The sequence below is a fragment of the Lathamus discolor genome, chromosome 12, assembly GCF_037157495.1.
Source record: "Lathamus discolor isolate bLatDis1 chromosome 12, bLatDis1.hap1, whole genome shotgun sequence".
Lineage (NCBI taxonomy): Eukaryota > Metazoa > Chordata > Aves > Psittaciformes > Psittacidae > Lathamus > Lathamus discolor.
The window spans coordinates 207,713-232,952 of NC_088895.1; the positions used below are offsets into that span (position 1 = coordinate 207,713).

The following is a 25,240-nucleotide window of genomic DNA, read 5'->3' on the forward strand; positions in this document are numbered from 1 at the left end:
TCCTATCTCTGCTTCCTCCCAGCTTCTTGTGCCCTTTGTCACTTGCAGAGCGTGAGAGAAAGAAGTCTTTGATCAGGGTAAGCATTACTTAGCAACAACTAAACCATCAGCATGTTATCAGCATTGTTCTCAGAATAAACACAGCCCTGTGCATCAGCTACAGGGAAGAAAACGCCATCCCAGCAGAATCCGGGACTACAGAAAATCCTGCTCAAAGGAAAGAATACAAGGGATGAGCTTCTGTGGAAGCTTTCTGATTTGGAAGATAGTCTTCAAAACACTATTCCCTTCTGTCTCCTGTTTCTGTGTAGGCGAGTGGGAGCTTGCAGAGGTGGAAGAGAACCATTCTAATGGTTCTGGTGATAACTTTGAAAGCGGATGTGTTTTACCTCTGACTTGAGCTGTGCTGTTTGGTTAGGTGTCATGACATTGAAGATGGATATCCAAGTTCATTTTGTGACTTTTAGTGTTACGGACAGCTATGTTTTATATGTGGGAAGTATCTATGCATTTGTTCTCTGAAAGCTGAAAATATGAATAAGTATCCCTTTATATTTTTGGTGACCTGTTGTCCTTTTTGTGTGGTAGTCAAACAGGTTTCATGCAAACTGAAACATTGATAAAAGCAGTTTCTGAGGGCTCTTGTCTTTTCATTAAACATCGTAGAGGAGCAACAAGTCCATCAACTCTTCCTCCAGACTTTGTAGCTGCTGTTAGTATGGGGGTTGACGTGGCTCATCTACATTTGAAATAATTGTTAAGTTTTGAAGATAGGTCACCAGGTTGGGTGTTCAGCAAAGGTACTGCATTAATGTTGGCAGACAATGTGTTGTAATGATTTTATTATCTCTTTAAGGTTTTCTCACCATGTGTCTTTCAAGGTTGAGGCACATAACTGATGGTTTTCAAATGGGTGCTGCTTATAAAAGGTGGCAGTTAAGAGGCTGGAAATTAAACATGGCTTTTGAGATTGTGCTGAAATGTTACCCAGCTAGATGATTTTAGTATTGAGTTTGGAAGGTGGTGTGGTACAGTGGTGCCAGAAGACTGTTGTTCTATGGATTAGAAGCAGTTGCAGCTATTGAAAGTCTCGCAGGATCTGGAAGCTTCTGCCTGTCAGAAATAACTTACACAAAGTGATATGTGCGTTGGGGAGATAGATCTTATGCATAACCCTCATCTGTCTGTCTTTTACATATAGGTAGTGTTTTGTTGCCATGAAGGGAATTAAATCCGTTACGGAATTATATGAATTGTTGACTTGTTCGTAGGCTGGTTCATAGGGTCAGCAATTTGTGTTTTGTCTGTTTACCATGCCATGTTCTTCAGACTGTAGTAAGCAGCAGTTTTTTGGATCAGCCTCTCCACGGGGCAGCCTGTCTGCTGTGTCTGTCTCTGGCAGGTGACAAAGTGGTCATTTCTAGTCTGCTGTCAGTCGTTGCTGTAGACATACAGTTGGATTTGATTAAAATGTAGTTGAGAGTCTCGTTTATTTAAAGGTTTCTCTAAGCGTCAGTGTTACCCTGCTGATTCTGTGTTTTGTTTCAGAACCACCCATGAGTTCTTGTTTGGTGCCCTTGCTGAACTTGTAGATAATGCCAGGTATGTACCTGAGACTGCCTAATTCCTAGCATAAAATTGGTAAAGACATAATCAACCTGTCTATTTGTCGATCTTGAGCAATTCCCACCTTTAGTAGATGCCACAAAAAATACCCAGAATTGAAGACTTTGCTGAGGCTTTGTATAGGTATTTCCTTTGGTCCTCTTATACCAAGGACCTCTGGTCTCTTCTCCTAAGGAGCAAGGGATAGGACAAACGGAAATGGTCTCAAGCTGCACCAGGGGAGGTTTAGACTGGAGATTAGGAAAAACTTCTTCTGCAAAAGGGTGATCAGGCATTTGCTTCCTAAAAAAGTTGAGTGAATCATAGGGCAACTCAGATTGGAAGGGAGGTTGCTAGAAGACACAGATAGATTTAAGGAAAAAATGAGCCTGCCTTTTTGTTTACAGAAACTGGTAAAAGGGTAGTTACTGGAGCTGGGATTCTTAAGTACTTAGATAATCCTGGACTCTTAATATCAAGTGTGGTGATAGGATGAAAATGACATCAGAAGCAGGATGCTGAAAAGTAGTGCAAGAACAGAGCAGTTGTGACATCTGAGACTTGGTATTTGGAAATAGCCGGTTTTGGACCATGTTTGCATTTGTGAATCCAGGCTATAGCTGTTTCCCAAGCCTTGCAAGCTTATCTCTTCATAAAGTAAAGGCTGAGACAGGCTAAGAAAGATAGGGCTGTTCAGCCTGGAGAAAAGAAGCTGCGTGGAGACCTCAGAGCAGCTTCCAGTGTTTGAAGGGGCCTACAAGGATGCTGGAGAGGGACTCTCCATCAGGGACTGTAGCAGTAGGACAAGGGGGAATGGGTTCAAACTCAAACAGGGGAGATTGAGATGAGCTCTTAGGCAGAAGTTCTTCCCTGTGAGGATGCTGAGGCTCTGGCACAGGGTGCCCAGAGAAGCTGTGGCTGCCCCATCCCTGGCAGTGTTCAAGGCCAGGTTGGACACGGGGACTTGGAGCAAGCTGCTCTAGTGGAAGGTGTCCCTGTCTGTGGCAGGAGGCTGGAGCTGGACGATCTTAAGGTTCTTTCCAACCCAAACCATTCTATCATTCTATTCTAGAAATATTCTGATGGAATTATGGAAATATTTTGAGATCATTTTCTATCAGTGTGTGAACTGTCGTTCTCTGTAGCTCTTAGTTTAAGGAGCTCAAACAGGAAGATTTTGGTGTAGGGAGTCAGCTGTGTGTGTGTTTGCACCATTGCTGGTTTACACTTCTGGTACAACATAGTTAAATATAGTGTCTGAAATTAATGGGTTATTTTCTCTCCAGCCTGGTTCTTCCTCTGTGAGAAGAGAGGTTGGCCTTCTTGGAAGGAGGTAGCTATACTTGGCTGTAGATATAAAGACAAGACAAAGTAACTTTGGCATTTGAGAAGTAGGGGTTTATTATGGTGTTACAACTGTGCTCTTCTGATCAGCAAACTAAGGGTATGTGATGGTCTACATGAAAAAAAATGCTTGGTTTTGGGAAGAGGACAGTAATGCTGCTTATGCTGCTTTTTAAATAGAGGAGGATGCACAGTGTATGAAGGGCTTTACTTAAATGATCTTGTAATGACACAGTTTCCTATGAGAACCGTGAATGTATTTAGATGGAGTTTTTTGTGGAGTTACAAAACTTTTCATAGCTTGACAGGAAAAATGAGGGTATTGTTTGTTTTGAACAGGAGGGAGCTCAGGCTTATTTGATCCCTCTCCCCCCACATGACTTTTGTTAAAATACTATCACTGTACAAATACAGTGATACTCTGCTGTAACTAGGCTTAGTTGTGTGACAGCTTATGCTGGAGTTTGGGTTCAAGAAGGCAAAAAGTGAAACTGTGTGTTTTCACTTATGTGTTACTGCTGACTGAGGGGCCTTTATGGACTTTGATCTGTGCAGCAAATACTCATTTTGGAAATTATTGCATGTGCCTGGATTTTAACTTTTTTCTGTTTGACATTTGAATGCCAATTGTGCTTTTATTGTTTTGTAGAGATGCAGATGCCACGAGAATAGACATTTATCCTGGTAAGTAATTCCTGCTGCTTCATTGCATGTCAACAGTGTGTTGTACCTGGTAGAATTGCAGTGAGCATGCTTATACCCAATACTGTGCTCAGTTTTGGGTGCCTCACTACAAGAGAGATCTTGAGGTGCTGAAGCAGGGCCAGAGAAGGGAAATGAAGCTGGTGAAGGGCCTGGAGCACAAGTGTGATGGGGAACGGCTGAGGGACCTGGGGGGTTCAGTCTGGAGAAGTCTCAGGGGGGACCTCATCGCTCCCTACAACTGCCTGACAGGAGGATGGAGCCAAGAAGGGGCTGGGCTCTGCTCCCAAGGAATGAGGAATGGGACAAGAGGAAACAGCCTCAAGCTGCACCAGGGCAGGAGATGAGGAACAATTCCTTCCCCGAAGGGTGCTCAGTCACTGGACAAGGCTGCCTAGGGCAGCCTGTGTCACCATCTACACATTTCTAAGAGACGGGTAGATGTTGTGCTTAGTGACCTGGTTTAGTAGTGGATTTGGCAATGGCAAGTTTATTGTTGGACTCAATGATATTAAGAGTCTTTTCCAACCTAAATAATTCTGATTCAGGATGATGGAGCTAGGCTTTTTTCAGTGATATCCAGTGATAGGACAAGGGGCAATGGGTGTAAACTGGAGCATAAGAAGTTCCACGTTAACATCAGGAAGAACTTCTTTACTGTAAGAGTGACAGAGCACTGGAACAGGTTGCCCGGGGGGTTGTGGAGTCTCCTACACTGGAGATATTCAAGGCCCGCCTGGACAAGTTCCTGTGTGATGTACTGTAGGTTACCCTGCTCTTGCAGGGGGGTTGGACTAGATGATCTTTTGAGGTCCCTTCCAACCCTTGGGATTCTGTGATTCTGTGATTCTACCATTTGTCCTGTGCCCCAGTGCCTGTTGTTTTTCAAAAACTGGTGCCTTCACAAGTGACTTGGGCAAGCACTTAGATCAGCCTTCACCTGAGGTCAGGTAAAGAGAGTAGCTGTTTATACTGGATGCTTAAGAAACCTGCTTTTACAATACACTCTCGTAGCATATGTGTACATACAGTTTAAAGTGCAGGAGGAGTTCTTAGTTATTGTGTAACAAAAATCCGCTGCTCTTTCTTACAGCTTAGCCGTGATGTATTCGTGCTTGTTGTGTTACTTTGGTCATTAACACTGATTCCATTTTATGGAACTTTTAACTTTTGCTCGTGGCAGTACTGAATAATTCTTCTCTTGCAGAGCAACGGGATGACCTACGAGGTGGATTCATGCTCTGCTTTTTGGATGATGGAACAGGAATGGATTCAAGTAAGTCGCAGGAAGTTAAAAGTTTCATTTTCAAGCTGAGACTTCATGTTACAGCTTAGGCTGAATTAATAGCATGGTTCTGTTGAAAGGGACATATTCCATGCCTGGGTACATGTTCCTGCTGCTGCACTAGCTCTTTCACACCGTATCACGTATCAAACTATTCACCTCTTCAGCTGCAGAAAACTAATCTGGCCAAAAGCAGATTGTTTTGCTGCATTATAGCATTAGTCAGCCTGGCCTGTGGTGTTCCAGCACACCAAAGTTGGCATTGGGGCCGGAGAGAGAATATGGTAGCCAGAAAAGGCAACAAGCACAGGCTTTGATGGGCATAAGCCTTATCTCTATTAGAGGCTGCCAAGTGGCTAATGTGTCTCAGCTCTTATAAGAAAGTGTACCATGAAAAAAATTTAAAGCTGTTGTAAGAATTAATGTAGATCTGAGTTGTATCTAGCTTTACTTGGGGAGCTCTTGTTCACTGATGCTAAAGCAAAGCAACACTGTCAACCCACTCCACCTGCTCTGTGTCTTGAAGACAGGTAAATCCTCCTGTGAGGAGCTCTCTACTGCCCGAAAAGTTGGGCTGAATTGGAAGGTATTTGAGAAGGTAGAGAAGATAAGTAAAGAAGTCTCGACTAACATTTTATTCTGATCCCTCAGTACTTTAAGATGTGCTTGTAATACTGGGGGTTAACTCCAGCCAGCAGCTAAGCACCACACAGCCCAGTGGGATGGGGGAGAGAACTGGAAAGTTAAAATAAGAAAAATCATGGGCTGGGATAAAGACAGTATAATAGGGAAAGCAAAAACTGTGTGTGCAAGCAAAGCAAAGTAAGGAATTCATTAATCATTTCCTGTTGGTTGGCAGGTGTTCAGCCTTCTCCAGGAAAGCAGGGGTCTGTCACGTGTAGCGGTTACTTGGGAAGAGAAAATGCCATCACTCTGAATGTCCCCCTTCCTCCTTCTCCTCTCCCAATTTTACTACTGAGCATGACATCCTGTGGTCTGCAATATCCCTTGGATCAGTTGGGGTCAGCTGTCCGCTCCCAACTCCTGGTGCAGGCCCAGCCCCCTTGCTCGTGGGGCAGTGCGAGGAGCAGAAAAGGCCTTGATGCTATGTAGGCACTGCTCAGCAGTAGCTAAACCAGCACTGTTTCCAGGGGGAATCCAAAACATAGCCACATCCAAGCTGCTATGGAGAAATTTAACTCTATCCCATCCAAAACAAGTACAGATATGAAGTATTTAATTTTGTTTATTAATGCTTATAAAAATACATTAGCATCTTTGATACACAGATTTGTGACCTGTGTGAAGGAATTTACTTTGAACCCCAGATACCTTCTGTGTACTCTGGAAAATAATTAAGGAACCTTAACAGGTCTTCTGAGAGTACTCTTCTGCCACCAGTGGAATTGAAGGAAGCAATTAAGCCTTAACTTAAGCAATTAAGCAATTAGCTTAGTACTTAATTAATTAACCTTAATTAGTACTTTTGAAAAAGCCCTTCTTAATTTTCAGTAGTCTGAGACATACTGTTTTGATGCACACTCTGGCTCTGGTGGTCACATCTTCATGGCTTCAATGCTGGGTGGTCATAGGAAGTTTGATACTTTTAAAAGTCACTTAACCAAGGGCAGCCAGCCAGGTAGGAACTCCATTTGCTGCACTGTTTGCCTGTTAACATGGACAGGAATGGCTGGAGAAAGACTGTTATTCTAACTCCCTGCATGGGCCTGTCTCTACACCTGACTATAGAGGCCTGAGTTTTAATTTCTAATAATGCAGGATCTACCAGTTTTAAAGACATCTTGAAGATTTCTTACCTGAAAGCTGATTTTAGGATATGTCAGCAGAAAACCTTTTACTGGACTTTTCTCTCTTCTTCTTGTGAAAATAGCATCAAAATCCACACAGACCTTCCTCCAGCAGAAATCATAGAGCTTGGGAGGAGTTTTATTTTTCCACATGATAATTTAAGTAAGGATTGTTTTTATTGTACATAAAGCTGACATGTTAAGAAGAATAACTATGTGACTTGTCTTAATCCTGTTCGAACCCACACTAGTATGGAAACTTCCTGAGTACACTGAAGGGGCAGCTTAGACGGCTGGATGAGGAGGATGAGTCAATAAACCTATGTATCTCTGGATGCTTTCACACAGAGGGAAGAGCTGAATGGCCCAAGTAAACTGTTGTTAACATGTTCTCTGTTATAGAATCATAGAATGGTTTGGGTTGGAAAGGACCTTAAGATCATCAAGTTCCAACCCCCCTGCCCATGGGCAGGGACACCTCCAGTCCCTTTGGTCTTGTCCTGTGTTGGTCAGGCCTAAATTTGTCTGGCAAGCTATGGAAACATAGAAGGGTGTAGTGAGGCAATAGCTCAAATTTGAGCGCTCTGCCCGATAGCTCCATTGCAAAGGCAAACGGCAGCTCCCCAAGTAAAATTAGTGAAAGGTATAAGTGTTCAGCATTTCTAAAAACTGTTTGTCAAGTGACTCCTACTATAGTTGCATTCAGAACTTGCTGCATTGGCTCTCTTAATGATCATGCTGGATTGGGTTGCCTGAAGGTCAGATTGGGTTGCCTGAAGGTCAAATTGCATTTGTCCTCAAGCTGCAAACACGCTCTAGAGTCATAAGTTATCAAAAGATCTGAGGATTCAGTGATGCCACAGTACACATCGCTTCTACAAAAGCATCATGTCTCACAGGGAGATACTGGGGTAGTAGTGCTGGTTGAAAAGTTTGGCTTTCTCATAAGGGACTAAATAGGATTTGATTAGAAAACAGGTCAGGATTTTTCGTATTGTCAGTGGCATCACTGCTGAGGATGCTTAGCTTGAGAATTTTACCTCCTGCTTGGGCTCTGAAGGTGCTGCATGAATCAGAATGTAGGTTGAATGAAGGTTGAAGAAGTATAGTGGCTAATTTAGGAAGTGATCTGTAATTGTACTCTTAAAAGATTGAAAAAAATAAGTCTTTAAGTTGCATTTTAGAATGAGAGCAGCCCAGTTTGGAGGGGACCTCAAAGATCATCTGTACATCATGGTACAACCTTTCATGGGAAGGGGAACCTAACACCCTGATGATTTCACACCCTGTCCCATCGCATCTTGAAAACCTCCAGCGATAGGGACTCCACCACATGGGGAGGTTGTTTCAGTGACTCATTATTCTTCCAGCACAACTTTTACCCATTGCCCTTTTCTTTTCCATGTGGCTCCTTGTGAAGGGAGAGCCTTCATCCTCTTTGCAGCTGCCCTGTAATACTAGGATAGTGTGATGTGTTTCCCTCTGTGAGACCTGTCTTCCAGAAAGAAGAGACCTAGCTCCTTCAGTCTTTTCTGATAGAACAGGTTCTCCAGCCCTTTGATAATCATCTCCTTTTTACCCTGTCTAGTCTGTCCACATCTTTCTTGAACTGAGGAGATCACAAGTGGAGAGTACTCCAGGTATGGCCTGACAAGCACATCTCTGTCTCTGTAGTAATGCCCATACAGATGCAGCCCAGGATCCCATTTGCCTTCATAGCTGCAGAGATACACTCCTGACTCATATTCAGTTTGCTGTCTGCCAGGACCCCCAGGTCCCTTTCACCAAGGATCACACAGATCCCAGCCTGTTCTGGGTTCTTTGGTTATTTCATTCCAGGTTCAGGACCTTGCCCTTCCCTCGAACTTCATGCAGTTCTTGCTTGCCAGCTCTTCCAGCCTGTCCAGGTCTTTCTAAGATGGCTCTCCCTTCTGATGTGTCCAACTCACCCACCATCACCAAACCTGATGAGGGTGCTTTCCATCCCGTCATCCAGATCCCTTATGAAGATGCTGAACAGCACTGATCCCTGGGTGACCCCACTTGTGACAGGCTGCCAGCTGGAGTAAAAATCATTGATGGTCACCCTCTGAGTGCAGCCTGTGGGCTAGTTCCCTGCCCATCCTCTATACCACCCATCCAGTCTGTGTCTTGCTAGTTTGTCCAGGAGAAGGCTGTGGGAACCAGCATCTAATGCTTTGCTAAAGCCCAGCTAAACAACATCCAGTGCCCTCCCCATGTGGGCAGAAAGTGGTGTCATCTTGTACCAGCCTCAGGTAGCTGACTGTCTTGTGTTTGTTATGGTGATGAAAGACCTCAGAGCTTCTCTTCCCCTTTCCTAGGGAAAGCTTGACTGGAAGTAATCTTGGTTTAGGCTGATTTCCCCCATGTAGTAAATTAGATACTTTGCTTCTGGGATATATTTTGAGGATGCTGTTGAGTCTGCTGCAAGTACTCCACCTAATGCAAATATAGCAGATGTGTTTATGGAGAAGGCAGGAAGGATAATTTTCTGTGCTTACATTGAGACCTTCTTTAGCGTATTCCAGTCTGGTGAATTTGGGAATATGAGAGGACTCTCCTCAAAGGGCAAGCCAGGTCTGACTTCAGTGGGTGCCTTGTGACTGATAGCGGAGGAGTGGAGGGGTACAGCTTGTGACTCATGGTAGGGGAGCAGGCAGCTTCCTGCAGGGGTGTCCGTGGTGGGTTGTGTCAGCAAACGTGTGCTGAACAGCCTGCCTGTTGTTCAGGAGGGTGCTCTGCAGCTGTTCTCGGAGGACCGGCAGTCAGAAACTAAACGACTCCTTCCCCCAGTTCTTCATCCCAGGCGTCTTATGTTTCTTAGGGGGAAGCTGTTTATCTGTGCCCTTGATTCCTTTTCTTGGGCTCTGAAGATCAATCTGCCATCTTGAGCAAATTCCTTCAGATTGTTTTTTCTCTCATGTTTGGCATAGGTCACCCCCCACTTTACGTTGCCAGGGAGTTTGTTTTAAATCTGGTAACTCTGAGACACGACAAAATGAAAACACTGTGACTAAAATAGCTGTGAGTGAAACTCCCTCTAGAGCCTTAACTCAAAGCTAAAAAAAATAATAATAAAATCACTTGTACCTTGATTCTTGGGAGGAGGTAAAGCCTAAACCTCTGCCAAAGACAGCAAACTTGAAGCAGAGAGAGATGCTTCCTCGCAGTCCCTCTGCTTGGCATCATCTTTGTCCCTCTGCCCAGAAACAGGAATCTTTATAGGGTGGTTTTCGACATCCAGCATTGAGTGATAAACCATATGATTACCTTTTCTGAGAGAGGAAATGCTTTGGACAATTATTCTTTACCCCTTCTAGGCTTCTCAGAGTTTTCTTAAAAATAGTCGTCGATGCAACTTTCAGTATAGCAAAAGGGTTCCAGTTTAACTTTTCTTCTTACAACATCCCCTATACCCCAACAGGCAGGCTTTCAAACTAACACAGTAGCAGCAATAATAATAATATAATCATCATCAATATTCTTACCCAGATCTCAAATCTGAGGTAATCTTATGTTTTCCTTGTTTGGCTAGAAAATGCTATTGTAGGCTGAAGGAAAGGAAGAGGTCCTCTCATCCAGTTAAAAGTTTGTTTTGATATGCTTGTGGATCTCCATTATGAACATCCTGCATTGAGGCAGTGGGGTGCTTGCACAGTTGTTACGTATTTTTGCCTTGTGATTTGTGACTTTAAGTCTGAAAGTCATTTCAACGGTGAATGGCATTCTGACACCCAGCTTGGTGAGTTCGTGTGCGACCAGTGGTGTTAGTACTACACATCTTACTGTAAAGACTCACTGTCAGTATTAGTGGACTTGGGCAAGCCTCTCGCATGCTTAAGTCCAGCTTGCTCAGCCTCTATGTAGCAGGCTGGTGGGGTGAGCTACACTCACAGCTTGTGTCCTGAGCTCCCTTGCAGCTTGTGTACACGTTTGAGGGTTGTAATTGTTGTTAACCTTCCTGTTAAGGCACTTGATGTTCCTTGTTCCTTGTCTCTGGAATTGCGTTTAATTTCTCCTGGCAAACTCTGCAGTGAAATGATTGTGATCTCTTGGGGGAAGGGAGAGGAATTGTTCTGTTAAATGTTAAAAGGCTTTATCCCTTGAACAATATAAAGGCTTGAACTAAAAATGAGAGACCCTCTCAGATGCAGATGCATCACATCCTTTCACTTAGGTCTCTGGTAATAAAGTACTCTGTTAATTGCTGCAGTACTTGCTCATCCTACCTTTTCCCCCACAGCTGCCCTTCTGCCAGCAGTCTGCTGTGAAAATCACCTTTTGTCTTATTAGTGCGTTAATTAATGATAGTGTTCAGCTCAACACCATGAAGAGAAGGTGATGTTTATCCCAAATTCAAGACCTTATTTTATAGCACTGACTTATGCTCTATTGGCAGTGGGTTTGAGTCTGTGGTATCAGCAGTACATGCAGCACAGCAGAGCTGCAGTGTCCCAGGCTATGTTTTGGTTTATGAGCGTGTTGATGATTGTGGTTGACACAACAGAACATCTTGTGGATTTTTTTGGTAAAAAGAAGTGTCTTTGTGCAGTTGGGACGGAGCATGCGGCTCATCTGGAACTTAAAACTCTTTTTGTCAGCATAATGGCATCTGCACAAAGCTTTTAATGATGTAAATGCCGTTGAGCAATGTGTATCTTACAGGGCTGTACGGCAGAGCTTCAGGATGACACTTTGGCTTCTGGCATTTTCCATGCTATAATCTTTCTGTGCTACTTACAGTGGTGAATGCATTTATGTAAAAGATGTGTGTCTGTTTGTATATTAAAATAAAACTTTTGTTGTTCCCTGTCTCTTGTTCTAGATGAAGCTGCCAGTGTTATTCAGTTTGGGAAATCAGCCAAGCGATCACCTGAGTCAACTCAAATCGGGCAGTATGGGAACGGCTTGAAATCGTAGGTATAACAAAAGCCAGCCTCCTGATATGGAGCTCAGGGCTGAGGTAGTAAATGGATTGTTTGCTTGGAGGTATATATCATCTTTTTTTTTTTTTTTCCCCCAGAAAAAAGAAGGCAGGTGAAATCTAAATCCTGGTACCATGGTTTGGGGGACAGGAGCTCTGACGTCTACTGTAATTTTTCAGTGGCTGAGAAGTCTGTCGAGAGTTGATGACAGTTTTTTGCCATTATGTTTGCATGATGCAGAGGATACAGATCAGAGCTGGTGGAAAAAAAATGGTAGAGCAGGAAACAAAACCTTAGTATGCCTGTGGGAGACAGTAAAATGGGAGCAAAATAGTCCTCTCACTAGGAAGGTTGTGGGCTGCTAGTCAGATGGACTTCAACCTTTTCTTTTTCTTCCTAAATCAAACAAATGCATAGAGAAGAAGGAGAGTAATGGAAGGAAAGAGAGGAGCAGTGGGATTAGGTGGCAGCCAAACAAAGGTGGGGAGGAAATCTTATTAGCTGGAGGGGATTTGCTAGGAAAGAGAAATGTTTCTGTGGTAAAGTGAAGTCTTTGGGAAAGCTGGAGGGCTTTTATGGCTTACTCTGGCTGTTCTGCTTTATACTGTTCTGTGTGGCTTGATTTTTTTTATATGTATCCTCCTGGGGAAATCTGTGGGACTCTGTAACGTGGGAGGAAAGAAGCAAAGGGGATGTAAGGGACCTTGATATCCCATTGATGTAGCTGCAGTGTGGGACAGATCCCAGATCCTGGCTGGGCACTTCCAGGACAGATCTCTGTCCTGTTCTTAACCTTGGGCAAAAGTATTACTATATTACAGGTGAGAAATGCAGACTGAAGCCTAAACATGCAAAAGGTGTGCTTTGGTATCACATCAGGCCAATCTGGAGAAAATTGAACTGACAGAACATTAATCCTTTTTTTGATGTAACTTCTTTGTTAAGGCTTTTTGGACAAGTTAGGGTAAAATAGAGAAGATGGGGAAGACACTGTTGGGGATAGGAGAGTGGGGAGGAAGATGGGACTGTCACTTTTGTGACAGCTAGATGCTAAGTTGCACTGGCTGAAGTGTCAGTGAGTCTTTTAAGTTAGACATAGGAAAAAATTGTCTGTCTCCCAGAAACTTGTTTGCTGCTGTTCATTCTGTGTGAAGTGAAATGAAGTGTGTCTTTGCTTTCTCACACTTCTGTTTGTCTATTTGCAGGATATTGTCACATCTCACTTTAGTCATCTTAGATTTTTTAAAAAAAGATATGTTTTTTTAAACTTCCTATCTAGGATGAGCCTGGGCATGCTATGTGTTTGCACTTCTGATTGTGACTCGTGTTAAGGGATTTGAAGCCTTATGAGAATGTTCAGATTAAGATGCCTTTTGAAAGGAGAGAGATTTAGAGGGAAGTGGTAGCTGCTGTTTAAGCCCTTCTTTTGCCTTACCTGGTTTAACATCTTGAACATAATAGGAAGAAAGTTCAGTAATGTGGTCTGCTTTCTAGAAAATGTTGTACATCAGGTGTAATATGCAGCCTGAAATCTGTCTGCAGGGGTTCCATGCGAATTGGGAAGGATTTTATCCTGTTCACAAAGAAAGACAACACCATGACTTGCCTTCTCTTGTCACGAACATTCCATGAGGAAGAAGGCATCGATGAGGTTTGCATTTACTTTGTTATAATGAACTAATGTGGTGAATGCTGTCTCAGCAGAACTTCTCCAGCTCCCACAGAAGTGTCTGTGTCAGTGTTGGCTGCCACTGGTTGGACCAGTGGTATGGTTTTCTCTTGGTGATAAACTTGTAGGGGTTCTGCAAAGTCATCAAAGGATTTTTCCTTTAGGTTTTCATTCCAAGAGTTCTCTAAACTACAGCAAGTTTGAAGGGCTTGTTTTAATCACTTAGTGTTGCTTATGCTGAGTTCAGGACATGCCTAGACTTCTTGCATTTTCCTTTCTCCACAAAATTTGAGTATGGAATGTATTTAAATTTATTGCTATGATCTGATTTTCTCTAGAGAATTAAAGGTGTGCTTGAATGAGCCCTACCCACGGACACAAACTCCAGACAGGTCTTTTCTTTTGGATTTTTTTTAAACAAAAAATCAGTGTGGTTCTACCTGTTGAAAACTTGTGTATCTTAATACATAATTCAGGCATTGTTGTTCTGTATCCAGACTCTTTAACATGGAACTATTTTTGTGCTCAAACACAAGTGTTTTCCATGCAAGACTGATAATGAAAGGTTGTAAATTTGTACTGGGATAGTATCTAAGAAAGTATTTTCCATTGTGATCATGGAGGGAGCTCTACAAAGAAGCTTTTGAGGGAGCAATGCTGGTTAGTGGCCAGCTGATAGCTGAGGCAAGTTGGGAACAGCGATGTAGTTCTCACTGTGGCTCTGGAATCAGAAATCTGTGCTTGATCTCAGTTCTGAAGTGAGATCAGGATTTGCTGTCCTTGATAGGCAGACCCAGGCTATAATTCCATCTGTGGTTTTGTTCTGAACAACAGAAAACACCAATAGCCTTACTTATAAATATAATAAAGAGTGAGATCTGGATGAATATGAGTGAAGGATATTTGAGTTCAAGAGAGGAGTACAGTACAGAAATTGAAATTTTTAAAAAAGCAAAATTTGGGGTGGTTGTTTTTTTTTTGGTTTTTTTGTTTTTTTTTTTTTTTGTAGTATTATGAAGGTCATTGCGAGAGGAGGGGAAAAAACACACTGAGTGTGTGAGTAGCCAGTACCATAGAGATTACTTGGAAATAGCTCAGTCTAAGACTAGATGTTGTAGGAGGGCAACTCAGAGGTTGGTAAAGAGAGGTCCTTGGGCATTCGTCAGACGGGGCAAGTCACTCGGTCATGGTCTGCAGACCGGAGTGGGTGAACTGTGCTCTTGATACAGTGCAATTTGCAGGTCATTGTCCCCCTGCCCACCTGGAATGCACGAAGCCGGGAGCCTGTGACTGACAACATGGAGAAATTTGCTATTGAGACAGAGCTAATTTACAAGTATTCCCCTTTCAAGTCAGAACAGGAAGTGATGGAGCAGTTTAATAAGATACGTGGTGAGAAAGGTATGTATGGACGGTGCTGGTCACACATAGGGTATTTGGGGTTTGGCTGGAATTCATCTTATCAACCTGTTACTTGCTCAGGCACCCTGGTGATAATCTTTAACCTCAAACTAATGGATAATGGAGAGCCAGAGCTGGATGTGACTTCTGACCCCCGAGACATTCAGATGGCAGAAACATCTCCAGAGGGAACGTAAGTGTGATGTTATAAGCCTTTGGGCTCTAATCATTTTATGTGTAGGGTTTAGCTATATACTGTGTGCATGTGCTTTTTAAAAGCTGCTCTTTCTGTGGTGAATTGGAGAGTTTAATAGATCTTTACTTTGTTCTTAGCAGTTTGGAGTTTATGTATGTAAATGGCCTGGAGGTGTTATGTTTGTGTGCTTGGGTGAATGCCTACTTTGTCTTGTCTCAGCTTAGTCAAAGCAGCAAACTCTGCGCTCTTTTTTAGGCACCTTAAAACAAAGGAGCCCTAAGCTATAGGTTCTATGCTCATCAAAGATGTTTTTATCAGAATGACAGCTGGTCGTGAGTCTGTGCTGCTTTCAAGCTCATGTTCAGTTTTGTAATTAAATGAACCCTGGCAAGATGTGAATACCGCACAGGTCAGCCTGTATGAGCGGATGGTAAAAGGGTAGCACTGATGGAGTGTATCAGCACATCATCCTGGGAGCATGAGCAGTTCCTGGATTTCCTGCAGAGGAGAAAGGAGGATGTGCTCAGAGGACAGTTGGAAGAGCATAGAGGGGTGTTTAGGGAAAGCTGCCTGAAAAGGAAAACATGAGCTCAGCTGAGCCAAATGCTTGATTAAATCCCAGGGCTCCATGGGCACACCTAGTGAACTTTACCTGTTTAATGAGATTACACACACACTGCTTCCCTGAAGTGCTTGAATTTCCCATAGAAATGCAGTTTCAAACACTGTAAACCTAGCTGTATGCATTAGTTTGATGTTACTGAGTGCTCAGGTGCAGCAAACTCCTTGGCAATCTGATGTGATTCTCAGTTTCTTTAATATGTGCTGGTGAGCTTTCATGATTAGTGCTGATCACTGGAAGAACTTGTTCTCTCTGACCTTGCGATAGCATTTATGTGTGTGATCAGTGCAGTTCTTGTCAGAGCATACTCCTGACTAACCGAAGGGTAAGAGAACATGCTAGCAAGTGGGGCACACACTTAGGGTTCAGTGGGCCAGTTTATAGGTTTGACCTTTATTATCCAGCTGTATTCAAAACATCCTTTTCAAGCTACAGTGATACATACATCAGTGTTTTGTAACAGTATTTAAAATGTACATCTCAATAGAAACTCTGTAGAAGACATGGGTAAAACAGTATTAAAAGAGAAGCCTAACTTAAGGCTGCTGCCTGGTAATTAAAATAGAAGGGCCTTGTCTTGTGCCTGGCTTTCTTGCTGAAGTTTGTCTCTTTGGTATGTTTTGAAGGAGAAGGCTATGAGCTGACATGCATGAGGTGCGAATCCTTCTTCAGGTGGTTAAAATACATTGGGGTAATGCAGAGCAGCGTGGGCACTTGGCTACTGGGTAGCATTTTGTTGTAAAATAAGAATCTTACAAGTTTTGTCATGGAGAAACTTGTTCATTTGGTTTGGATAGAGGACAAGGCTCTGTGACAGTAGTATGTGACATGGCTCTTACTTAGATGGTTGGGAATGAAGGGGAAAAACTGTGAAGGAAAGAGGAAGTGGAATGCAAACTGAAAGAGACTCCAGGATGAGCACTCTGACTAAAGGGACACTCATTACTCGGGGCTGAACTGATGCAGGCATCTTTGGGCTACATGGGCCAGACTGGGATAGTGTCTGCTGGTAGTTCTACAAGGAAGTGCTGAACAAACTGCTCAGTCTCTGTAAGCATCCATCCCTCTCTTGCAGAAAGCCCGAGCGCCGCTCCTTTCGTGCCTATGCTGCTGTGCTTTATATTGATCCCAGAATGAGAATCTTTATAAATGGACACAAAGTACAAACAAAACGACTTTCATGCTGCCTGTACAAGCCCAGGTGAGTATTGGACCCAGCATCTGCAGATGTGTAGGACTTCTTGGAGATTCCTTAGGGAAAGGGTTTAATATTTTGCTTTCTGGGTGTATCCTGCATAATTCCATGTTAAAGCCACAGAAACAGATCATATGGAAAAGGAGATAGATAGTGGAAAATTTAATATCTTGAGTAATTTGTGCAATTTGGCTCCCTTTCAGAGCAAACCAAGAAATGAAGATAGTTGTTCAAAATTACATATCCATACGAAACGGTTAGGTAGCTGTTTTTAAGGAAATAAATATGGTGTCTGTTAGAATTATTACTGAAAAGAAGTGAGACTAAGCACTTTGAAACAGTTGCTTTGAAAATTAACTTACATATGTAGCTGATAAAGGTTTGCATAGAGATTAGAAAATACTATTCCCTGTCTTCCTTTTAAGTTCCCGTATACAAAAAAGTTGAAAGCAAGAGAAGTGTGCTTCCAGTTGTCTTTAACAGGGACTAGAAAAGGATATAAGGATGGGAGGGGGAAGAAAAACATGTATTTAAGTCTCCTTGAGACAGTAGTCTTCTTCTGACCCTGGGAGCACACAGGCTGTATTCCAGATACTATAATATGTTTTGTCTTAATAAATTAGTAATAATTTTATAGAGTATTTGTGGATAGCTTTTCTGATAGCAGAAATATCAATTATTTCAATAGTATGGTGCACTATCGACTTGTTGTGTACTCATACTAACCACAATCTGATGTCATGATGGTTACCTGGAGAGCCTGGCCCATTTTCAACTTACAGCCATGGCCTGCTTGTCAGGCTTGTACTTCCTCAGCTTCTTTAGTGAAAATGTGTGAAATTATATGAGAAACTCGTGGATGAACAATGGCCCGCGGTTACACTGACTAGGATCAATGCTGATGCAGGTGTATCTAACAAATCTGCTTGTGCCATTTTTCATAGAATCATAGAATCATAGAATAGTTAGGGTTGGAAAGGACCTCAAGATCATCTAGTTCCAACCCCCCTGCCATGGACAGGGACACCTCACACTAAACCATCCCACACAAGGCTTCATCCAACCTGGCCTTGAACACCGCTAGGGATGGAGCACTTACAACCTCCCTGGGCAACCGATTCCAGTGTCTCACCACCCTAACAGGAAAGAATTTCCTCCTTATATCCAATTTAAACTTCCCCTGTTTAAGTTTTAACCCGTTACCCCTTGTCCTGTCACTACAGTCCCTGACAAAGAGTCCCTCCCCAGCATCCCTATAGGCCCCCTTCAGGTACTGGAAGGCTGCTATTAGGTCCCCACGCAGCCTTCTCTTCTCCAGGCTGAACAGCCCCAAATTCCTCAGCCTATCTTCATACGGGAGGTGCTCCAGTCCCCTAATCATCCTCGTGGCCCTCCTCTGGACTTGTTCCAGCAGTTCCATGTCCTTTGCAAACTCCTTGTAGATCTGCTTATGGTGGTAGGGCAATAAAAATCCCCAACACTGTAAAGGCATTTACATTTAAAATCCCCACTCCTGCAGCAGAATAGCAAAGGCTACAAAGAAGGCTTCCTGTAGAGCACAGTGTATGTCTTTCTGGTCTTGCGGCAATTATCGTACCCTTGTTTTTCCATTAAAAGTTATTTGGGATGGGATTTGCCTCTTGAAACATCCAGAACTTTGTGTCTTAAGGCAGTTTCAGTTCCTGCAGACTCTGATCATCCTTCTTGGTGTCATCTCCTCTTCCCCAATTATGTGTCTCTGCACAGAGGTGATGCATACTCACAAGCTTCTGCCTCTTCAATGCACTTGCCTTTCACTCTACAGTAGTCAGTCTGTGGTTTGCATTTGGCGCGTTATGATACGGGAAGGTGGAACAAGCCACTGTGACTCAAGCACGGTTTACAAGGCTGTGAGTCAGATGTGTAGTACACACAAATGTCGTGAAACCTTAGAACTGAAACTTGAAGCTCCATTCAGAGTGCCACTTAGGGTGTTTGAGCTACACTGTGTGATGGGCCCTGTCAGACTACATCTGTGAATGGCTGTTTTCAGGAGAAAGGGTTATTTATCTGTAATGTGAGGTTTTTTTGAGAAGCTTTCCACATATATATTTACTCTTCCACTTCCAAACAAGCTATTCCTTGAAACATTGGGATGTCCTCTGAGAATATGGACATATTTCACTTCCAATGGTTAATGCAGAAAAGGGAATTGTGTTTGCAGCTGCTGTTAAAGCATCTCTGATTTCAGAAGTTTTTGCCTAATTGCATCGAAAACCACTCAGTTCCTGATGTGTAAATCTCCTTCTCTATTGAATCTATTGAGAAGAGCAGAATAGGGTGTGGAGACTTTATTCTTTCATACAGTGATGAAATCTTGGTTTGACCTTACTGCTGAGTTTGCTGATTCATAAATTTCAATCATGACAGGATGTACAAATATACTTCAAACCGTTTCAAGACTCGTGCAGAGCAAGAGGTGAAGAAAGCAGAGCACATGGCGAGGATAGGTGAGTTTCGGGGGTATGCATGCATCCTGACTGTGCTGTAGCAACAGCCAGGAAGATAGTGCCGTTCTGGATATGACCTGCAATTGCTTGCTTCTGTGATCATTATGGTTGCTCAGGAGATTAGTTACTAGTGACTATTGATGACCCAGACATATTCCATGTAATGAAAGGAATGTACATTGATCCCTAAGATTACTTACTCTGGGAAATGCTTGTATAGAATAACTCTTTAAGTCACAGCTGTCTGCCCTTGCTCCATCTGAAGTCTGGCTAAGCTGCTGCCCTATTACCCTGCAATTCTGCTTCACCTTTTGTGTATCATTAGCTTTTGGTTCTATTTTCCTTCTGCTCTTTCCTTGTTGAGGCAGTTTTTCAAAAAGTAAGACTTTCATTCTGTCACTTCATATAAAGTGATTGGTCTGTGTGTACAAAGTTGAAAATGAACATGAGCCACTTCAGTGTGCGCTCCCAGCACAAAAGCCAACTGTGTGCTGGGCTGCATCAAAAGCATGACCAGCAGGTCGAAGGAGGTGATCCTGCCCCTCTACTCTGCTCTTGTGAGACTCCACATGCAGCACTGTGTGCAGTTCTGGTGTCCTCAACATAAGAAGATACGGAGCTGCTGGAGCAAGTCCGGAGGAGGCCACGAGGATGATCAGGGGCTGGAGCACCTCCCAAATGAAGGCAGGCTGAGAAAGTTGGGGCTGTTCAGCCTGTAGAAGAGAAGGCTGGGTGGAGGCTGTCACCAATCACCCCCTTACTGTCAATGAGCCTTAGCACAGGAGTTTCTGCTCCGTGATCTTGCCACGCAGCAAGGTGAGACTGACCTGCCTGTAGTTCCTCACATCTTGCTTTTTTTCCTTTTTAAAAAAGGGTGCTACTTGCCAGTCCATGTTTACCCCCGTGGACCTCGTAGCCTGTAGGATGGAGGAAGATCACTCTATCAACTAGTTGTACAGCTGTGAGCAAAACAAGCTTCTGACCTAAAAGGGCACAATGTGCTTTTGGATGGAGAGCGTGCAGATGCAAGGTATATGGTGCTGATATACCAAAGCACCTGGTGGCTCAATTTTAGAAAGGGATCTCCTCGCTGGAAATTAAATCTGTTGAATGAATCTTGCAATACCAGGGTGAAATGTACCTGTTGCCAGGAAGTCTGGGGGAGAAGTGGAAAGGGGAGTTTATTCTAAATGGTAAACTTCATGCAAACATCAAGTGAAGTGGTAGGTTTTCAGAGAACTCTGTGTCCTATTTTCTCTGTAGCTCAGATTTGTCTTTTTCCAGGCAAAATTTAGCAATTATCAAAGCTAAAAGCATTTTTACTACTAGTGCTCTCCCTTCATGTCTGCAAGAAGATTACGTCTTAGTAGCTCCTTTTCAAGCCTGAACTCAGTCTTCATTCTGTGACAGCCTTTTCTCTGCCTACATGCTTCCAAGCAGAGCAGACGGGGCCACATGCGTCCTTACTCTTTCCAAGTCCTCACTAACTCCCTCATGGATCCTTCCTTTAAACATGCTTTTGCAGAATTTAGCCTTTCAGTTTTGCTGGTTTGACTGTGACATCTAAGCAAGTTATAAGATGTCAGTGGTGCCCTCTCATAGGTTTTATTTTGTACCCTTTTGTGTTAGCCCTGTACCCTTGTACATGTCAGTCCAGCAAAGGCTCTCTGGAAGTCTGTCCCCTCAGGTGGATGCCTTAGTATATGCTGCATGTACTGAATGGTTGACATCATCCTTTTCCTTTTGTGTTTCAGCGGAGGAGAAGGCTCGGGAGGCGGAAAGTAAAGCCCGTGCCCTTGAGCTGCGCCTAGGTGGGGACCTCACACGGGAGTCCAGGGTAAGCCCTGTGCTTTGGCAGTGTGTGACATTTCAGGCACTGGGGACTGGCTCAGAGAGCAGCACTGGTGGGTAGCACCCGGTGTGTAGGTGATACAGGCAGTGACTTCAGTTGGTGAGCTGCTTGCAGCATTTGAGCAGCTCTGTAGGCTCATCGCCAGTGGATGTGCTTCAACATCTGTACATGCTTTCCAGACCAGGTGGCAAGTGTGCTGATGTTCTTCAATATATCCTGTGAGGGAAGGCAACCCGCAGCCCCCAGACACCTTCTTTGATGTCAGCCTCTGCAGAAGAGGCCAGGGGAAAGTAAGGTGTTTGAACAGGAGTAAAACTGGGTGCTTTTAGGCCATGCCCCTTCCATGCCTGTGTAACTGGCTCCAAAGATTTTGGAGAGGGGCTGTTTGCTTTCTCCTCATGGCCTGTGGCTCTTGACAGGGGCAAGGCTGAGACCCAGACCACCTCTGGGTGGGAAGAGAGCATGCAGGGATGCCTGGTGCTTCCCCAGGTGTCACCAGCTTGAAATCACTGTACTTCCTATAGGCATCCAATGGAAGTAGGAGTATCCAAGTACCCTGGCTGTTTCCCTGTGCCTCCATTACCCTCTGATTTCAGTTAGCTGAGATGTTTAGCTGCATTTTGACATTTTCTCCCAAGCAGCTCTGTAGCTGCTTAAACAAGCTAGGACTGAGCACTGCCCTAAATATAAAGACATGCTGATTGTCGCTCTCCACTGTTAGTGAATTCTTTATATTTAAAACATTTCTGAGATCTTCTTGAGGAGGACAAAAAAATCGTAAAATGTGCGAATGATGAATTTGACAGCAGCAGCTTTTCTGTACCACGCATGTTTGCAGATGATGCTACGCCAAGTCCAAAACTCAGCAATAACCATGCGCCGGGAGTCTGATGTCAAGAAGAGGATCAAGGATGCAAAGCAGAGGTGAGTACAGGGTGGTTCAGAGTTCTGGATTTCCCAGGCTGTTCACATCTCTCTTACTGTGTTTGTGTGGTAGAGGGAGCAGTTCAGCTCCAAGCTTAAATGTTTTTGGGCAACCTGTACGCTCTGGCTGTTAAACCAAGGGGACTGAGTTTGTTCTTCTGATTGATTCTGCTATTCCTCTCCTGCTGAAAGACGTCTTTATATTTGGCTTGTTTTCTGTAGATGTTTATATGGTTTTCACATCAGCTGTTTTCACTCTTTTGCTTTTTCATCTGCAGGTAAGATTCAGGGAGGCAATGAAACGTTGCAGTGAAATGGCTTTTAGACTTGTAGGAATGTTTTCTAAAAACTTTCTAACTTTCTGAGCTCTGTTACAGTCAGTGCTGTGAAATCCCAAGGCATTGTTCTCACTTAGCTCTGGTTGCAGTTGACTTTGCTGTTGATGTATTCACAAGAATATTCCACTTTTTTTATAAGTTGTTTTGTTGTTATGTGTTTTTTTTTTACAAAGTTGTCTTATGCATTTTGTAAATGAAGTTGTAACCAGATAAAAATGCTCTTCAGACAAATGCTGAGTGTGAGAAAGTTTGGGATTTGTATATGCCAAGTTTCTGTTCCCACCTGGTTGTTTTGCATGCTAGTTTTCATGGCTGCTTAGATCAGAGCTATCCTAGACTTGTTGCCAGAGATAGATCTATCACATCTAGCCCAACTTCTATTTTGTCAGTGTTCACAATAGCCCTTGGCAAAAGTTTACTGTTAAAATTACTGAAATCTGCTATTTCATGTGTTTTTCTAGTAACTTATTTTAAAGGAAGGTGTGTTACAGGGTACTTATACATCTGTGTGGGCAAAAAGATGGCTTTAAACAGAAAATGAATATGAATCTATTTCAGGGATTTATTTTGAAATTCTTGACCATTAAGATAGACTTACATCTTCTGTCTGCAGAATATTATTGTGCAGTGCTCATGCATGCACAGCTCAGGTTCTTTTAATACTTGATATTAGTAGGCAGTCAACAGATCAGTTTAAAGAATTCCACTATTTCAACTGATCCCTTAAGCAAAATTCCTGACTGGGATAAAGCACATAAGTGCTAAGAATTTGGTTACATGGTGGGGAGTTGGAAGTAAGACAGGTCGGAGGTGAGACGGATGTGTAGGACAGTGGTATAGCCTTGCAGTAGTTAAAAGTTTGAATCTCACATTTGGTGATACCTTCAGCCTGAAATGGAGGATCCTTATCATGAAAAATCTTAAGCATGGATTTCATGGAAGCTGTGAAACCTATTTAATTTAATTTGTTAAAGAGCTATAATAGTTCTGCTTGTGAGACCTGGGGATTTTGTTTTATTTGTAACACAAAGACGTCTTGAGGCTTTCTGCATCGCAGGAGACACAGTTCACACAGGAGATCCAGGTTCAGAAATCCCTATCTGCTCACAAACATATTTGAGGCCAACTTTTATTGATGTCATCTGCTGCATAGACAGTAGAAATCATGCAAATTCCTATCCTGTCATTTGTAGGAAAAAAAAAGCAGCTCTGCTTGGGTGGTCTCTTATTATCTTCCAGCTTTCAAACTTGGAGTGATGGCATTGGAAAACTTGCGATTACAAGAACTTTCCCAGAGTCTGAGTATCAAAATCTTAATTTCCATGCTTTATCTAGCATAGAGATGTACATCTGGAAAATATAAACAAAATCGCATTGGAGAGAACAGTCTGTACCTACCAGTACTTCTCTAAAGCTACTGTGTAACTCATCATTTTTTTGAACAAGCAGATCTGAAATAAAAAGCAGAATCCATTTTAGAAGTAGAAACCATATCCAAATAAATAAATTATCTAAGAAGATACTGTCCAGCCTAAGTTGGTGTCTGTATTGCAAAGGTTTTGTATTTTGTTCATTCACATTCAACAAGTGCTTGGTGTTTTTTAGCAGTAGCAGACTACAGGGGATGGGTGTTGGTAAACCCCTGATGCTCAGAGGTGCTAAATCACTTCTAATGACAGCAAAGAATTAGTTTTAGTGTCAACATTCCTGAGGCTTTTTTTTTTTTATTCTCTCTCAGGGCACTGAAGGAACCCAAAGAGCTGAATTTTGTCTTTGGTGTGAATATTGAGCAGCGCGAGTTGGATGGCATGTTCATTTATAACTGCAGTCGCCTGATAAAGATGTATGAGAAGGTGGGCCCACAGCTGGATGGTGGCATGTGAGTTCCTGGAGATTATTAGGCAATCCTTTTGCTTACGCTTTGCGAGTTCCTACATACAATTCAGGCCATGCAATAACCTTGTTCTGCATTAATTGTTCTTCCTGAGTGTGAGGCTTACTCATTGTGTCAGCATTTAGTTTGGATTCTGGCAAATAAATTACAGTTAATGTTGCCCAATATTTCCCTGATTTCTTGATAGAGAGTTGTCTACACAGATTTTGGTCTGACCTAAAGTGTCAGGCATTCGTGCTGACTGCCAGTGTTTGGGGCTGATAAATACTGGTAGCAATATTGCCTCATTCTAGGGACAGGGAGAACAGGCTTTGAAAGCAAATACAGATATTTGAGCCCACCTTTTTGTATGCTGGCTCCAATCTGATTTAGAAAGCTGATAAATTAAAGCCAGTACTGCTGCAGGAAGGGGTGGGTGGGTATGTGTATAACCTGCTGTTTTCAACACTGATAATCTGATAATTGATCTGATAATTGAATGATGTTAGTGACTGTGTCTTCCTCTTCCAGGGCATGTGGTGGAGTGGTGGGTGTGGTGGATGTGCCCTATTTGGTTCTGGAGCCAACCCATAATAAACAAGACTTTGCTGATGCCAAAGAGTATCGACACTTGCTGAAGGCCATGGGGGATCATTTGGCTCAGTACTGGAAGGATGTTGCTATAGGTAATGAAGCTTCACAGTTACCTGGGCTGGAAGGGGAAACTTTGGCTGGAGGGCAGCAAAGGGGGAGAGCAGCCAAGACTGCAGGTGGTGATTTCTGTGGTAATGGCTCCATATTGAGTGGAAATTTGTTTGTTTTCCAGCCCAGAAAGGTATCATCAAGTTCTGGGATGAATTTGGTTATTTGTCAGCAAACTGGAACCAGCCTCCATCTAGTGAACTGCGCTACAAACGCCGGAGAGCCATGGAGATACCTACCACGATTCAGTGTGGTACGTCTGGCCAGGCTGTGACTAGGAGGCTGCTCC

The 25,240-nt window shown here is 43.1% G+C and overlaps 1 protein-coding gene across 4 annotated transcripts in view; it reads left to right on the top strand.

Annotated features, from left to right (window-relative positions):
• The window catches only part of MORC2 (MORC family CW-type zinc finger 2), a 39,189-nt gene that overhangs the window by 4,947 nt on the left and 9,002 nt on the right, over window positions 1-25,240 (top strand). For 3 of the 4 annotated variants that reach the window (XM_065692327.1, XM_065692328.1, XM_065692329.1), the window contains exons 2-15: window positions 1,549-1,602; window positions 3,599-3,633; window positions 4,859-4,927; window positions 11,591-11,681; window positions 13,233-13,341; window positions 14,601-14,760; window positions 14,842-14,953; window positions 16,654-16,779; window positions 19,183-19,262; window positions 21,017-21,099; window positions 21,953-22,038; window positions 24,115-24,255; window positions 24,781-24,935; window positions 25,076-25,204. In XM_065692327.1, the coding sequence (XP_065548399.1) occupies window positions 1,549-1,602; window positions 3,599-3,633; window positions 4,859-4,927; window positions 11,591-11,681; window positions 13,233-13,341; window positions 14,601-14,760; window positions 14,842-14,953; window positions 16,654-16,779; window positions 19,183-19,262; window positions 21,017-21,099; window positions 21,953-22,038; window positions 24,115-24,255; window positions 24,781-24,935; window positions 25,076-25,204 (1,430 nt within the window). Of the gene's footprint in view, window positions 1-1,548; window positions 1,603-3,598; window positions 3,634-4,858; window positions 4,928-11,590; window positions 11,686-13,232; window positions 13,342-14,600; window positions 14,761-14,841; window positions 14,954-16,653; window positions 16,780-19,182; window positions 19,263-21,016; window positions 21,100-21,952; window positions 22,039-24,114; window positions 24,256-24,780; window positions 24,936-25,075; window positions 25,205-25,240 lie in introns of those variants that run through there. The other variant, XM_065692326.1, reaches the window with a different exon arrangement.